At 47.0% G+C, this 16,174-nt stretch overlaps 1 protein-coding gene across 6 annotated transcripts in view; it reads left to right on the top strand.

The window, feature by feature from the left end:
- The window catches only part of MSH5 (mutS homolog 5), an 88,873-nt gene that overhangs the window by 66,399 nt on the left and 6,300 nt on the right, over positions 1–16,174 (top strand). For all 6 annotated transcript variants that reach the window (XM_069943746.1, XM_069943744.1, XM_069943748.1 and 3 more), the window contains 11 exons: positions 2,199–2,308; positions 2,861–2,896; positions 3,225–3,307; positions 11,768–11,813; positions 12,051–12,189; positions 12,799–12,861; positions 12,965–13,093; positions 13,609–13,681; positions 14,382–14,491; positions 14,605–14,685; positions 16,011–16,098. In XM_069943746.1, coding sequence (XP_069799847.1) covers positions 2,199–2,308; positions 2,861–2,896; positions 3,225–3,307; positions 11,768–11,813; positions 12,051–12,189; positions 12,799–12,861; positions 12,965–13,093; positions 13,609–13,681; positions 14,382–14,491; positions 14,605–14,685; positions 16,011–16,098 — 958 coding nt within the window. The remainder of the gene's footprint in view (positions 1–2,198; positions 2,309–2,860; positions 2,897–3,224; positions 3,308–11,767; positions 11,814–12,050; positions 12,190–12,798; positions 12,862–12,964; positions 13,094–13,608; positions 13,682–14,381; positions 14,492–14,604; positions 14,686–16,010; positions 16,099–16,174) is intronic.

Here is a 16,174-nt window from a genome sequence, read left to right as displayed (position 1 = left end):
TTCTTGTTCATGTAGGCTAGCAAGGAAATGGACGCAGACAAAATGAAACAGTAACACATGACACTGGATCAGACTTCGCAGCTTTTAAGGCTGGGTTCACACTATATTTCAGTCAGTATTGTGGTCCTCATATTGCAACCAAAACCAGGAGTGGATTAAAAACACAGAAAGGATCTGTTCACACAATGGTGAAATTGAGTGGATGGCCGCCATTTAATGGCAAATATTTGCTGTTATTTTAGAACAACGGCTGTTATATTGAAATAATGGCCGTTATTTACTGTTATATGGCGGCCATCCACTCAATTTCACCATTGTGTGAATAGATCCTTTCTGTGTTTTTAATCCACTCCTGGTTTTGGTTGCAATATGAGGACCACAATACTGACTGAAATATACGTAGTGTGAACCCAGCCTGAGTTTGTAGTCTGCTGCTTTTCTGTTTGGGTATTTTTGCACAACTGACAATGATTCTCTTATGTTATATCACCTATCTTGAGGTATTGTCTAGATTATATCGATTCAGCTCTCCAGTGTTTCCCGATGTGTTGCTCTCCAGTCATTGCACAATTATAAGTTACACTCATCTTGTTAGGAGTTGTAGTTGTGCAACAGCTGAAGAACCAGAGGTCAGAGAGCTGTAGCACAGAGAATAAGCCTGGGCAACTATCCAAGAATACATGCGGAAGGCAGCTACAAATCCGCAGAGACCGACACTGATTCTCCTCCATTACTATAGATGATGTAAGGCTATTGCTTACCAGCCACGTAACACACAACTCAGCCTTTTTGTAGCTCGGCGTGTTCTTATCTTATCAACCCACCCAGTGCTAGGCCGGAAGGTTGTAGGTTTTGAGGTGGGTTGGCCATGTTGTACTTATTATATAGAAGATATTGTATATAACAGGGGTAGGGAACCTTGGCTCTCCAGCTGTTGCAAAACTACAACTCCCATCATGCCTGGACAGCCAAAGCTCTAGCTCTAGAGCCATCGTTCTCTACTTGTTATATAACAAGTACAGACAGTAGGTGGCGGTATCACTAGAGTCTCTCCTTGTGATGCGTCCTTCTGTTTTGATAATTTACCCAGAGATGAGGGAAATTACACCAGCCTATTGCCGGTCACTGTCTTTAGAGATAGTTTTAGTATATTGAGTCTAGTAGTAATTACGAAGTAATGATAATAATAATAATAATAATAATAATATTTTTTTTTATTATTTCATTATTATTATTTCATTATTATGTCTTATTATTATTATTTTTATAAAGCACAAACATATTCTGCAGCACTTTACAATTTTGGGAATAATACAATTCCCTTCCATTTTTTACTATAATATATTACCCAGAACTTTTGGGCTATTTTATACACCCTATTTGGTTTGTGTTGATCTTTAGAGCTATGCCTGTGACATGCCTGCTGACACACTAGGTGCGCCCCCCAGGCTCTCCTGTGCCTCCTCTATGCTGTATACCTGTATCTGGGTCTCTCTAGCATCCTGATAACAAGTCACAATGATCTGTAGAACTATAGATACTGATATTGTATGTCATCCAGTCACACTACCCTATGTGATGGCCAGGCGAGGCATCATGAAGGCTATGGTCACAATGAATGAAGGTAGAAGGATACTATGGGCATTGTGGGAAATTTTTCATATATCTGCTGTGGGCGTCTATAATAAATTACCCTTTTCTATATATGTAATAGGATCAGCGTATGATCAGTACTTGCAGATCTGCAGGGGACAGACTGTGTGCGCTATTATGAACAGATGGATCACAGCAAAGGCTGCAATGGTAACAAAGAGGATTACCCAGCAGACCATGACCCAAAGTGTTTCCATCACTCATACCAGGGGGCTGCGGGAACACACCCGCCATTGTTGGAAGATTTATCCGTCACTTTTGAACTTATTGAGAAAAATTTGTTAAAACTTGTTTCATCATGTTCAGTGCTTGCACCTGGAAACCCTATAGCACATACACCAGATGTGTCCATAGGGTCCCATGCATCAGGGGCTGCCAAAAATGGGATAATTTACATATATGTGTGTGTATATACAGTACATCTCTAGCTCTCCATATATATATATATATATATATATATATATATATATATATATATATATATATATATACACAGGTATGTGTTAGGATGTAATTTTCTTTGCATCTTATACCTTTATTTTCAGGTTTGCGCTTTAGGTGGGCTCCTAAAATTTCTTGACCGGAGACGAATTGGCATTGAATTGGAGGACAGCAGCGCACAAGTCCCCATCCTAAGTATCAAGAAATATGTCATGTATGATGTCAAATCATTACACCGCTTCTCCTATATTCTGCATATTATATCATGAACTAGTAAGGTAGACAATGAAGTCAGCCAGCGCTCCATTTTTCCCATACAGAGCTCCCAACCCCCTGCATAGACATAAATGATGCAATTCTGCTGCGTGCAGAGGCGGTTTGGTGGTGGTATTGAATGGATGCATGCTGTAAGCTCCTAAGCTCCCCCTAGTGGTGTAGTCAGGTAGCGCTATCTCAGAAAAAAACAAGTTTCAATATGTGTCAGGTTTACAATATCTTTGGATGTTAAAGGGGTATCCCCATCCGGACATTTATGGCATAAACTTACAATAAATTTTGGTAGTCCATGAAAGTCCACATAGGAACATCCCTTTAAGAAATAATGGGAAAAAAAACAACAACATATGTACTGTCCGACAACATACATGTATCTGTCCATGATCGATTTGGACTTGGATCTAATCCTGTTTGAAGCGCACTCTGGATAGGGAGCAGGGGCCCAAAATAATGCAGGGGCCAGTAATGCAGCTTTGTCTTGTATGTCTAGGACCGACATTGTGGACATGGACCAGGATACATTTAGGTAAGTAACCATTACTGCATTGCACAATGTATTACGAAAAACAAAGACTATTGTTGGCATAACAAACCACAGATTGTGATCGTGGATTGTTACATGGATCCAAGCTATGTCTTTTTCACACTTTTAACCCCTTGGTGGCACCAGCTGTACATTTACAGTAGCTAAGCCCACTCCATATGGTGCTGATGCCAGCAATGTTATACAGCTGACAAATATAACAATATACATTTGGTTTCTCTTGTCATGAAATTGAATACTATACTGTGTGATGGCTCTTCAATACTCAATCCTTATTTTACTCTAGCCTTAATTATTTTTCTTTTTTTAGTGTTTTGCAAATATTCAAAAGTGAAGTCCATCCGTCTGTGTATAAGATGTGCTCCGGGGTAAAAGAAGGACTCAGCCTATTTGGTAATAGTGAACACTTTATAGTCCTGTGTGTATCTCATGTCATATACTGTGGTGCTCATGTAGATGGTTATTGTCCATATATATATATATATATATATATATATATATATATATATATATATATACACATACACACAAGAAAGATGCTTATGTTCTCTAGAGGATAAACCGCTGCTAGGGGAGTCTGGATTACCCCACATGCACATGGTCCCTTAGGTACCATAGCTAATGACCTAACAAGCATTTGGCTAATAGCTATCTTACATGACTAGCCAGCTTTACTCCAGATGAAGGGTCCACATGTTATCAATGCACAGTTGTCTTTTGCTCTCTGTGCGGGAACAGGTCAGCTGATGTCTTGTATAAAATGTATATATCACCTGCTAATCCAACAGGGGAGGGTAATTTTCGACAGCGATGGTGCACAACTTTTTTGTAGACAATTTGTGTCTATTCTGTGCAGAGACAAGTGGTTGTGAATTCCAGGATGTGGTCATGCCTACTAATTTTTAGATTTTCTAAATCTACATCTGCTCATAGTCGGTATTGAGTTCACTTTCTGACTCTCAGAAAATCCAGATGTGGCTATGAAGAGTTGTGTTCCTTTTAATAAACTTGGTGCAACTTACTCCAATAATCTTTTTAAGTATAAAGTGCCATTCAAAATAAGTATGGGCCCCTAGTGTTCAGATTGATGTCAATGGTAGGTGAAGGAGGTACAGTATGTGGGACTGGTGTTCCCTGTTTCCCATAGACCTGTGGTGATGTTCTTCCATATACATTCAACAGGAGGCTGCTTGGTAACAGTGGTGAAATAAAGTCAGTAAAGTCAGCTCACTTTTCAAGAGTACAATTTTAGCTGGACCATACTGCCGTATGCCGGGGAAGCTTGTGGCGGGGGTTGTGGCAGCTCTTTGGGTATAGGGTCACTTGGGCACTTGTCACGGTGGCCAGGAGTGGTGTTAGAACCCACCCCCGGACAAACAGGCACTGCGCTCGAGGTTTGGGTACCCCAAGTGTCAACAGGTGTATAGGTGCTGGTGCAAGAAATAATTGACCAGAGTCCAATGACTTAACAAGGATAACTCGGTTTACTTGTAAGAACTTCAGTGCAATACAAGATAATACAATTTTGGTAACTGCAGGTGCAGGCAGGAGGTAGTAAAAGAAATTGTGGCAGCAAGGTAGAGCAGAGAAATGTCTTGAGGGCCCTGTCCAATGTAGCAGTGTACTCTTCCGGAATACCGTAGTTGAAATCCAAAGCAAAATACTGCGGCACTCCAATGATAGTGAAAAATATTCAAAGTGGTTTATTCAATCCATAAAACAGGTAATGCGACGTTTCAGCTCTGACAATGAGAGCTTTTCTCAAGCATGTGAACACATCCAACACTCAGGTGCAAAGTAATAAAGTGGCAATCACCCTTAAACAGTGTAAAAATTAATGTTATAGTGCATTATAAGGTCTGATACATATTGGGCCAGACAATACATACATTTTGTACAAAGTGACATATAAATATTGTGTAGTAAACAAAGTGTACATAATGAAATCTATAAATATATACAAATTGACTAATTCAGAGCAGCTGGGTGTTACTCACCAAGCACCATCAATACAACAATGGAAACAACTGTTAAACAACACTGCCGGTGAGAGACCATGTTCATGGGTGGTAGCTGTGGAACGCACGCTATATTGGACCGCACAGCATCGTGGAACGCATCTGGGCATGCGCACTAGTGTAACGCCCGGAGTAGTGGATCCACTGGACCGGCACCAGCGATGGCACAAACCTCACCAGGGAGCGGAGTCTAAGGGGCCGCTGGTTTTCACCAGAGCCCGCCGCAAGGCGGGATGGACTTGCTGCGGCAGGCGACCCCCAGGTCGCTACCCCTGGCTTGGTTGCTGGTGTCGGCAGGCGAGGCGTGGCAGGAGATGGCACAGGCAATAGTCTGCAGATGAGAGAGCACGTGAGTGGCTGGACACAGGAACAGGTGGAGTGACAGGGGAACAGGAACCAGGAACAGGGACAAGGGACCAGGTAACGGACAGGACTCAGGAACAGGGACTAGGGACCAGGTAACGGACAGGACACAGGAACAACAGGGAGCTGGGCCAAACGCTATGGGAAGCATGTAGAGGCTCCAACACAGGGGACAGGGCATGCTGGGATTTATAGGGGAGTGATTGGTGCAACTACCAATTAGGAGCGCACTGCCCCTTTAAATCTGAGACAGCCGGCGCGCGCGCGCCCTAGGAGGCGGGGACGCGCGCGCCGGCCGGCACAGCGAGAGACAGGAGCGTGGAGAGGTGAGGCGCCCCCCGGGGCCGAACGTGTAGCAGCGCCGGGTCCCTGCATCGGGACCCCGGCAGCTGCATAAGATGGGAGGAGGTCGCGGCGGCGGCCCGGAGCATGGGACGCCGCCGCGGCCGTGACAGTACCCCCCCCCTTTGGCCTCCCCCTCTTTCTAACCTGCAGGAACCTTTTGATGAGATCTTGGTCCAGGATGTTAGCCTCGGGTTCCCAGGACCTCTCCTCAGGACCAAATCCTTTCCAGTCCACCAGGAAGAACCTTCTACCTCTGACAGTCTTCATAGCCAGAATGTCCTTAACAGCGTAGACGTCGTCTGAGACGGCTTGAGGAGCAGAGAACGAAGACCTATCGGAGAACCGGTTCAGGACCACTGGTTTTAAGAGGGAAACATGGAAGGAGTTCGGAATCCGCATAGTGGGGGGTAGGCGGAGTTTGTAGGTGACAGGGTTGATGCGTCTTAGCACCGAGAAAGGACCGAGGAATCGAGGGCCCAACTTGTAGCTGGGGATCTTGAGTCGGACATATTTGGCCGAGAGCCAGACTTTGTCACCTGGGAAAAAATTCGTGGCAGGTCTCCTCTTCTTATCAGCCTGGTCCTTCATGCGTTCCGAGGCTTTGAGTAAGGACTGTCGAGTTTGTTCCCAGATCGATTGCAGGTCAGATAACAACTCCTCCACGGCTGGGACTTCAGAGGATGGAGAGAGAGGCAGAGGAGGACGAGGATGATGCCCGTAGACCACATAGAAAGGGGACTTGCCTGTGGAAGTCGAGTCCAAGTGGTTATAAGAGAATTCTGCCCATGGGAGTAGATCGGACCAGTTGTCTTGGCGGCTTGAAACAAAATGGCGTAGGTAGTTGCCCAGAATCTGATTGACTCTCTCCACTTGCCCGTTGGTTTGAGGATGATAGGCCGATGAGAAGTCCAGCTTCACTTGGAGTTGCGAGCATAGGGCACGCCAAAATTTAGAGACAAATTGAGAGCCTCGGTCGGACACAATGTGAAGAGGAAGTCCATGCAGGCGAAAGATGTGTCGGAAGAACAACTGAGCCAGACGAGGAGCAGAGGGCAGACCAGGAAGGGCCACGAAGTGAGCCATTTTAGAAAAGCGGTCCGTCACCACCCAAATAACTGTATTGCCCGCAGATGGAGTTAGGTCAGTGATGAAATCCATCCCAATGTGGTGCCAGGGATGATCCGGGACTGGCAAGGGCAATAGTAGGCCGGCAGGTCTTAGACGGGAAGATTTATTCCTGGCACAGACTGCACAGGAAGCCACAAAATCCTTGACATCCTGGAGGAGATTGGGCCACCAGTAATGACGGGAGATCAATTGCCCGGTCTTTTGGGCTCCTGGATGCCCGGCTACCAAAGAGGAATGCCCCCACTTCAAGATGCCTTTACGGAGTGCGGGACGCACATAAGTCTTCCCGGGAGGCAGTCTCTGCAGAGCAGAAGTGGCAACTGGTACTAGGCGGTCGGGAGGTATTATGTGACGAGGAGATTCCTCTTGCCCCATGACATCGGATGCTCGGGATAATGCATCGGCCTTTAGATTCTTCTCGGCTGGACGGAAGTGGATGGTATAGTTGAACCGAGAGAAGAAGAGGGACCACCGAGCCTGCCTGGGATTGAGGCGTTGAGCCGATTGGAGGTAGAGGAGGTTCTTGTGGTCCGTGTAGATGTTAACCGGGTGTTTAGCCCCCTCTAATAGATGACGCCACTCCTCCAGTGCCAACTTAATGGCCAGGAGTTCACGGTCCCCAATGGTATAGTTCCTCTCGGCAGGGGAGAAAGTCTTAGAGAAGAACCCACAGGTTCTGGTCTTGCCTGATGTGTCCCTTTGCGAGAGAACGGCTCCTGCGCCCACAGAAGAAGCATCGACCTCGAGAGAAAACGGCCTGCAGACATCCGGGCGGACTAGGGCAGGAGCGGAGGCAAAGGCAGACTTGAGGCTATTGAAGGCTTGTTCGGCCTCTGGAGGCCAACGTCTGGGGTCCGCCTTCTTTTTAGTGAGAGCCACAATGGGTGCGACCAGGGTAGAGAAGTGAGGGATGAATTGCCGGTAATAGTTGGCGAAGCCCAGGAAACGTTGGATAGCTCTAAGTCCCACAGGGCGTGGCCATTGAAGGACAGCTGCGAGCTTGGCTGGATCCATTTGTAGGCCCTGATCGGAGACGATATAGCCAAGAAATGGAAGACTGCGCTGATGGAAAACGCACTTCTCAAGCTTGGCGTATAGATGATTGGCCCGTAGTCTTCGTAGAACCTGACGCACTTGTGCCACATGAGTCTGCTGGTCCGGGGAGAAGACCAAAATGTCGTCCAAATAAACAATGACGCAGACATAGAGGAGGTCTCGGAAGATATCGTTCACGAATTCCTGGAAGACCGCTGGGGCATTGCATAGGCCGAATGGCATGACCAGATATTCGTAGTGCCCATCCCTGGTGTTGAAAGCGGTCTTCCATTCGTCTCCCTTACGAATTCGGACCAAGTTATACGCTCCCCTGAGATCCAGCTTGGAGAAGATCTTTGCCCCACGAAGACGGTCGAATAGTTCCGGAATAAGCGGAAGAGGATAGCGGTTCTTAACGGTCACCTTATTTAAACCCCGATAGTCTATGCATGGGCGGAGGGAACCGTCCTTCTTCTGAACAAAGAAAAATCCGGCGCCAGCTGGAGACGTGGATTTGCGGATGAAGCCCTTTTGTAAGTTCTCCTGGATGTAGGAGGACATGGCTTCAGTCTCGGGCACAGAGAGAGGGTATACTCGACCACGTGGAGGAGAAGACCCAGGAAGGAGGTCTATAGGGCAATCATAGGCCCGATGGGGTGGTAGTGAGTCCGCCTCCTTGGCCGAGAAAACATCGACAAAGTCTTGGTAGTCCTCCGGTAGCCCGGATAGAGGCTTGACACAAGCAGGTGACCTTGTAGAGCACTTGGGTTGAGGAGATCTCAGACACCGGTTATGACAGTCCTGACCCCAGCTGAGAACCTCCCCAGTTCTCCAGTCCAGCTTAGGGGTATGGATTTGCAGCCAAGGAAGCCCCAGCAGGAGGTTGGAAGAGGAATGGCGCAAGACATAGAAGGAGATCTTCTCCTGATGTAAGGCTCCCACCTGGAGGACTAGGGGTGCCGTCTGGCTGTACACCGCTTCGGTAAGAACCTCCCCCGTAACCGAAGAGATAGACCGGGGTTGGGCTAGCTGGATCACGGGTAGCCGCCATCTTTGGACCAACGAAGCAGAGATGAAACTGCCAGCAGAGCCAGAGTCGATGAGGGCAGTAGTCTGGAAAACTTGCCCAGAGGGTGTCTGGATGGAGACGGGCATAGTCAACCTTGGAGAGGTGGCATTCACACCTAGGGAGGCCTCTCCCACCGGACCTAGGTGCGGGCGTTTCCCGGACGCTGAGGGCGTTGGGGACATCTCTGTCGATAGTGATCCGCGCCACCGCAATAGAGGCAGAGATTCTGGTCCAGTCGACGGTTCCTCTCATCAGTCGTCAGGCGAACACGTTCCACCTGCATAGGAACCTCTGGAAGCGACTGGGACATAGGAGCAACAGGATTCTGGAACACCGGTGCCAGCCGAGGATGGCGACGGGGCAGACTCAGACGCCGTCCTTGCCGAACCTCCTCCTCTCTCTCGGAAAACCTGGTGTAGACTCTGGTAGCCAGTAGAATAAGATCGTTCAAGGAGGTAGGCAGATCCCGGGCAGCGAGCACATCCTTCACTTGACTGGACAGGCCCTTTTTAAAGGTGGCAATCAGAGCGGCCTCATTCCAGTCTAGTTCCGCAGCCAGGGTGCGGAACTGGATGGCGTAATCACCAACGGAGGAAGTCCCTTGGGATAAATTGAGGAGAGCAGTCTCAGCCGAAGACGCACGGGCAGGTTCCTCAAAGACCGAGCAGAACTCGTCCAGGAAGATTCGAAAATTGGCAGCAACCGGATCATTACGGTCCCATAGTGGCGTGGCCCAGGCCAGAGCTCTTCCCTCCAATAGGCTGATAATGAAAGCCACTTTAGAGCGCTCGGTGGCAAACTGACTGCTTAAAAGTTCGATGTACATGGTGCATTGGGTCAGGAACCCTCTGCACAACTTGGGGTCACCTCCATATTTACTTGGGAGAGCCAGTCGTAGTTTTGAAGAGGCTGCCGGAGGTGATGACTGCTGAGCTGTGGTATGCTGTTGAACGGCTGCAGTCAGTTGTTGAATCAGCTGTGACTGTTGCTGAATCTGTTGAGCCTGTAGGGCGACCACTCGGGCTACCTCGCGGATATCAGGCACCTCGCCGGGATCCATGGTTGGAGCCTACTGTAACGCCCGGAGTAGTGGATCCACTGGACCGGCACCAGCGATGGCACAAACCTCACCAGGGAGCGGAGTCTAAGGGGCCGCTGGTTTTCACCAGAGCCCGCCGCAAGGCGGGATGGACTTGCTGCGGCAGGCGACCCCCAGGTCGCTACCCCTGGCTTGGTTGCTGGTGTCGGCAGGCGAGGCGTGGCAGGAGATGGCACAGGCAATAGTCTGCAGATGAGAGAGCACGTGAGTGGCTGGACACAGGAACAGGTGGAGTGACAGGGGAACAGGAACCAGGAACAGGGACAAGGGACCAGGTAACGGACAGGACTCAGGAACAGGGACTAGGGACCAGGTAACGGACAGGACACAGGAACAACAGGGAGCTGGGCCAAACGCTATGGGAAGCATGTAGAGGCTCCAACACAGGGGACAGGGCATGCTGGGATTTATAGGGGAGTGATTGGTGCAACTACCAATTAGGAGCGCACTGCCCCTTTAAATCTGAGACAGCCGGCGCGCGCGCGCCCTAGGAGGCGGGGACGCGCGCGCCGGCCGGCACAGCGAGAGACAGGAGCGTGGAGAGGTGAGGCGCCCCCCGGGGCCGAACGTGTAGCAGCGCCGGGTCCCTGCACCGGGACCCCGGCAGCTGCATAAGATGGGAGGAGGTCGCGGCGGCGGCCCGGAGCATGGGACGCCGCCGCGGCCGTGACAACTAGTTCATCTCCTGGAACGCAAGGTCCCCCATGTTGGAGCGACTATACTGAACGCCCATCATTTTGCGGACCAATGATACTTGTGCTCAAGTCTGACGTGTAAAGTAAGGAGGTGGGTTTATGCCATCATTCCGGAGAATATGCAATGCTCGTGTGTGGATGGTGTGAACAGTCACTAAATCATTCATACTAAGATCGCTACCACTAAAGCTCACCAATTATCATGGGGTGCAGGGATCGGCTCCAGGACCGGAATCGTTCCACTGAAATCAGTGCATTGACCCATCCCAGACATAATCTAGATGGAACCATATCACTGACCCCCATACCGTAGTTGAAGATAGAAATAACTGAAGAAGAAGAAACTCGTACTCACGTATAGATAGCTTTGATCTGACCACCTTATGCCCTATAATGTCAGGTTATCCGTCCTGCTAGGGTAGTACGAGGTCCCTGCGCTGGGTTGAGCAAACTTTCCAAGACTTCCCAGAATAACCGTGCGTAACAGTAGGATAAGTAGGCTTGCACGCTACTTTGTCCTACTGGGGTTAGTACCTAACTCAGGTATGCTGCTCTCAGGTATGCTGCTCCTCAGAGGACATCACTCCCTCCTGAGGCTCTAGCACTGCATGCTAGCTGTAATTACTTGCATAAAAAAGAAATAAGTCTCTATGGCCCTGAAAGGTTCCTGGCCTGAGCCAGGCCCTGGCTTTACTTCAGCGAGAACTGTACTCTGTGTCTTGCTCTCTCTCCACTGACTCAACTAGAAAAGACCACACCCACAAGGAACTAGCTCCTTTTTATAGGGTTACCTTAGCTAGTGTTGGATTGGTGGGGCTGTGTGTGTGAGAGAGAATAGAGGTCATAAGGTAGGAAAAAGAGCACCTGTGACAGGAGGAAACATGATATGTGACACATAATCATTAACCCAATGTTTCTCATGCCAGTCTTAGAAAAAAAATTGGAGTGCTCTGCACCAAGTGTATTAAAAAAAAAGTTTAATTTTTAAAGTATCAGTGTAAAACTTGCACTTTATAAACCACTCAGCACTTTATAAACCTGGCGAGTGGCAGCAAAAGTCGCTGTTTTTCTGATGTTCCCATTATTGTTCCCATGTTTTAGGTCTTCTTAACCGATGCAAGTGCAAATGGGGAGTAAACAGGATGAGGTAAGCTGCAACTCTTCTGTCTACTATGAAGTCATTGGAGGAGACCTTTACCCTCACTGGTATGGAGGAGAGAACACTGCTAAGAGTAATTATTGGTAAAAATATTTGCACATATACTGAAGCCATGAGATGGAGAAGGATGGAGAAGTGTGGCCTGGAGACCTACGCCAAGTGCTTTCTGTCCTTTGCATCTTTCTGATAAGATTTTTGTTTATTGTTTCTCTCCTGTCTCCTTAGACTTTGGTTCATGAGGCCCACACGGGACCAGGCAGAGCTGACATCTCGGCTCGATGTGATTGAATTTTTCATGGCACCGCGCAACCAGGAAACTACCAGCAACATTCAGGGCTGCCTCAGGAGTATTAAAAACATCCCGGTGAGTATAAGAATTCACTCATCTATTTTTTTGTCTTAAAGGTGTTATCCAGGATTAGAAAAACATAGCTGCTTTCTTCTAGAAACAGTGTCACAGGGCGAGTTGCAATACTGCACACAGCCTGAAGACAGGGGTGGAGCTCTTTTCTGGAACAAATCAGCTATGTTTATCTACATAGCTGGATAACCCCTTTAAGGTGGAGATAATTAAAGGAGAAGTCCGGCCATTTAAAAAATTCAACACCTGGCAGGGGCAGAGGGAAATTGATTACAAGTGCAAACTTACCTCTCCCTGTGCCCGCGGTGAGCGGCGGGACAGGCCGTGGTACCTCTGGCGCTGACATGTCTTTACCTGGCTGATGGACTGGTCGCTCAGCCAGTCAGTGACTGGGGCGGGATGTCGCTCCAGTCACTGATTGGATGAGCGGACAGTTCATCACCCGGGACAAGCCTTTTCCTTCAAGTCATGACTTCATCACAACTCGGGGGAAAATGCCTTCTGGCGGGGGTCCTGAGAATAGTGATTGTCCTCAGGCCTGACTACAGTTGTGACTAATAAACCTCCTTTTTTTCTTTTCACTAACATATTTCCAATTTTTCTCACAATCAGATGATACTAAAACGCATGACCCTGACCAACACCAGCGTGTCTGACTGGCAGTCCTTGTACAAGGTATTTCTCTCTCCATAGCTGGTATGTGTATGTCTATATACTATGTACTCAGGTTATTTGTACACTCTCTTTTCTTCTCTCCTCCACTGTTTTGTGCCTGCAGTCTGTGTACAATGCTGTTTGTATAGGAGAAATCTGCGGCTCATTGCCTCAGTCAGTGACTCTCTTCAGCCGCATCTCTTCCGCCTTCAGCAGTGACCTGCTCTACATTGCCAGCACCATAAATAAAGTGGTTTGTAGCTGAAACATCCCATATCTCCTTATGTAAACCTTTGTCGACCTTATTTTCCTTGCAGTAAACTACACTGTAGAGGCCCCTGTATACAAGAGAGAGATTAGTCTCTACCAGAGGGGTCTGGCCTTGGCATACTCCTCCTCTATCCATTCAGAACACATGAATGTTCGGCTGTGTATGGAGGGATCGGGGAAAGTAGTTGTTGGCCGACTGAATTCCTGACATCTATCACATGTATACGGCCATTTGGATTAAAGAATCAGTGTAATGCCCTAAACTCAGTGATGTCAGTAGACAATAAGCTCCCATGCTCCCCCTAGTGTTGGCTGCAGGCAGCCAAAATATCATCACTAAGTAAATGCCGGAATATTGGAGCAATGTATCAGAGAAACAAAAAACTTCAAAAACTTTAAAGTTATTCTAAGAAATTAATTAAACTTTTGAGTTTCTTCTCTCTTTAATAAAGTATTCTAATGCACTTTTTACTTTTCTTTTTTTATTCACACACCCAGGTGGATTTTGAAGAGAGTGAACGGGAGAAGCGGTTTTGCATCAAGCCACAAATAGATCCGATTGTAGATGAAAGTAAGTGACATTGAACAGTGACCTGAAACCCTCACATCGGACAACATGGGGGGGGGGGGGGGGGGGGGGGAATGATAGAATCTTGTAGGTTATAGGAAGTCAGCCTCACAGTGGAGTCTCTTTGGATCTCATAACCCAGCAATACTTAAAGGGGTACTCCTGTGACTTTTTTTTTCTTTTAAGTGAACTGGAATCAGAAAGTGCCAGAGACTGGAATCAGAAAATGCCAGAGATTGTAATTTATTCTATTAAAAGGTCTTCCAGTACTTATCAGCTACTGTATGTCCTGCAGGAAGTGGTATATTCTTTCCTGTCTGACACAGTGCTCTCTGCTGCCACCTCTGTCCATGTCAGGAACTGTTCAGAGCAGTAGCAAATCCCCATAGAAAACCTCTCCTGCTCTCCAGACCGGAAATAATACACCATATCATGCAGGACATTCAGCAACTGATAAGTACTGGAAGACTAGATAATTAGAATTAAATTACACTAGTTGACGTAAAATGTATATATATTTTTGCTGGTATACCCCTTTAAAGGGCTCAGTGTATAGATGTAACTGAGTTGGGATGAAATAAATGAAAAAAAAAAAAAAAAAATAGCGCCTCTGTAAAGGAACTTCATTGTAGAAGTGAATTGTGGCCAAATCTAATGGCCTATATGTAGTATGTAAATATTTGACCTATTACATCTGTGATAGAGAAACGTAGGATGCAAGGACTGCCCGAATTCTTAACAGAGGTCGCCCGTAAGGAACTAGAGACTTTGGACAAGCAGATTCCATCCTGCAGTGTGATCTACATCCCGCTGGTGAGGGGAAACTATCCTGGCACTCCTGCTTTGCATGTGAATGCAGTGATATCCCGGGGGGCCCTGGTGGTGGAGATATCTGTAATATTCTATTACTTTTTTGTCATCTTTAGATAGGATTCCTGCTATGCATCGAGCGCCTCCCATTTATGCAGGACCAAAGCGACTTTGAGATTGAAGGTCTGGATTTCATGGTGAGGAGTTTATTCCTTTCTTCTATGCATTGGCTCATGTTGTTTTTATCATGTATGTGTTGTAGACTATGACCCTTGCTGTGCAGGATACATACAGTACATTGTATAATATCACTTATTTGGATATTCTCCTCACTTTGCTGCCCCCTGCTGTCCAGAATGAATTTACACATTTATGCTTTTGGCTCCAGATTTTTGGCAGCAGATTGTTGTTATTGTGGTCGTTTGTCTTTCAATATATTGAAAGACAACAATCAGCCGACATTGTGCATATTGGCTGATCGTTGCCTTTTATTACACAAAACAATAATCGGCCTGATAATTGATTGGTGTAATAGGGCCAGTGGTGGTGGATTCCCTTGTCTCCATTCAGGACACATGAACACTTGGCCGAGCTGAACGTTCATATGTATAGAGGGATCGGGAGGGAAAGCTAAACAACATTCGGCCAACAGCTGAATATGTATAAGAACCTTAGGATATTTTCTTTATCTCCCAAGGCTTTAAAAATAGACCAAAATGCCACGAAAACTTCTACAAAACCAGAAAAGTTTTTTTAAATTGAAACTTATGAGTGGAGAAGACTTTGGCCAGGTTCACACACGTCTGATTATGCACATCCGTCCTGTGATGGAGGGGTGAATGAGTTCCCCTCCGTCTGTATCTTGGAATCCCAGCGGGTCTTAGGAGTGAGATCCACTGCCATCAGTAGCTTTAAAATGTCTGATAACATTAATATTTACTATAGATAACAGTAACTCTTTAACAGCAGGGACCTGGCCGACCTCCCTTATGACACTTGTGTCACAGCTTTTTAGTTTTTTTTGTGTTCAGTGATTGGTTCCTATTCCTTATGTACAGTATAATGGTGTCAGACATGTGTTCACACCTCAGCTATCTGTATAAGGCCATGTTCACACAACGTATGTTTTTTTTATAAATCACAGCTGATGTTGCAAATTGCAACAAGGACGTAATTTATATAAAACACACATTCTATTGTAATGAATGGAATCCCAGCTGGAGAGTATACACATAGTATACGCTCTGGCCAGGATACTATCGGGCCGCAAGAAAAACTGACATGTTGGTTTTTTGCGGCCGCTATTCATTGAATAGAGGCCTCAGAGACATGTCAGTTCACACCTGTCAGTTTACCACTTCATTGTTTGCAGCTGTGCCGGGTGCGCCCGCATTCGAATTCAGCAGAAATGAAGGTCATCTGGCCGGTACTGACCATTCTGTAATCTGGCCGGGTTGCAGAACGGCCGGTGTTATACAAAGTGTGCACATGGCCTAATGTTGTATGTCTTTGTTTTGAGCAGTTCCTGTCTGAAGGTCGACTCCATTACAAAAGTACACGGACCAAAGATCTGGATGTGGTTCTGGGGGATCTGCATTGTGAGATAAGAGGTCAGACCTGTCATCAGCAGTTACAGGGATATAAGCAGATGCACAATGTATTGGAATTATTCGGCCTAGTAAGGTG

This window comes from Dendropsophus ebraccatus, chromosome 10 (genome assembly GCF_027789765.1).
Source record: "Dendropsophus ebraccatus isolate aDenEbr1 chromosome 10, aDenEbr1.pat, whole genome shotgun sequence".
Lineage (NCBI taxonomy): Eukaryota > Metazoa > Chordata > Amphibia > Anura > Hylidae > Dendropsophus > Dendropsophus ebraccatus.
The sequence above is the reverse complement of the archived record's forward strand: the minus strand, read 5'-3'. Positions and strand labels throughout refer to the sequence as shown.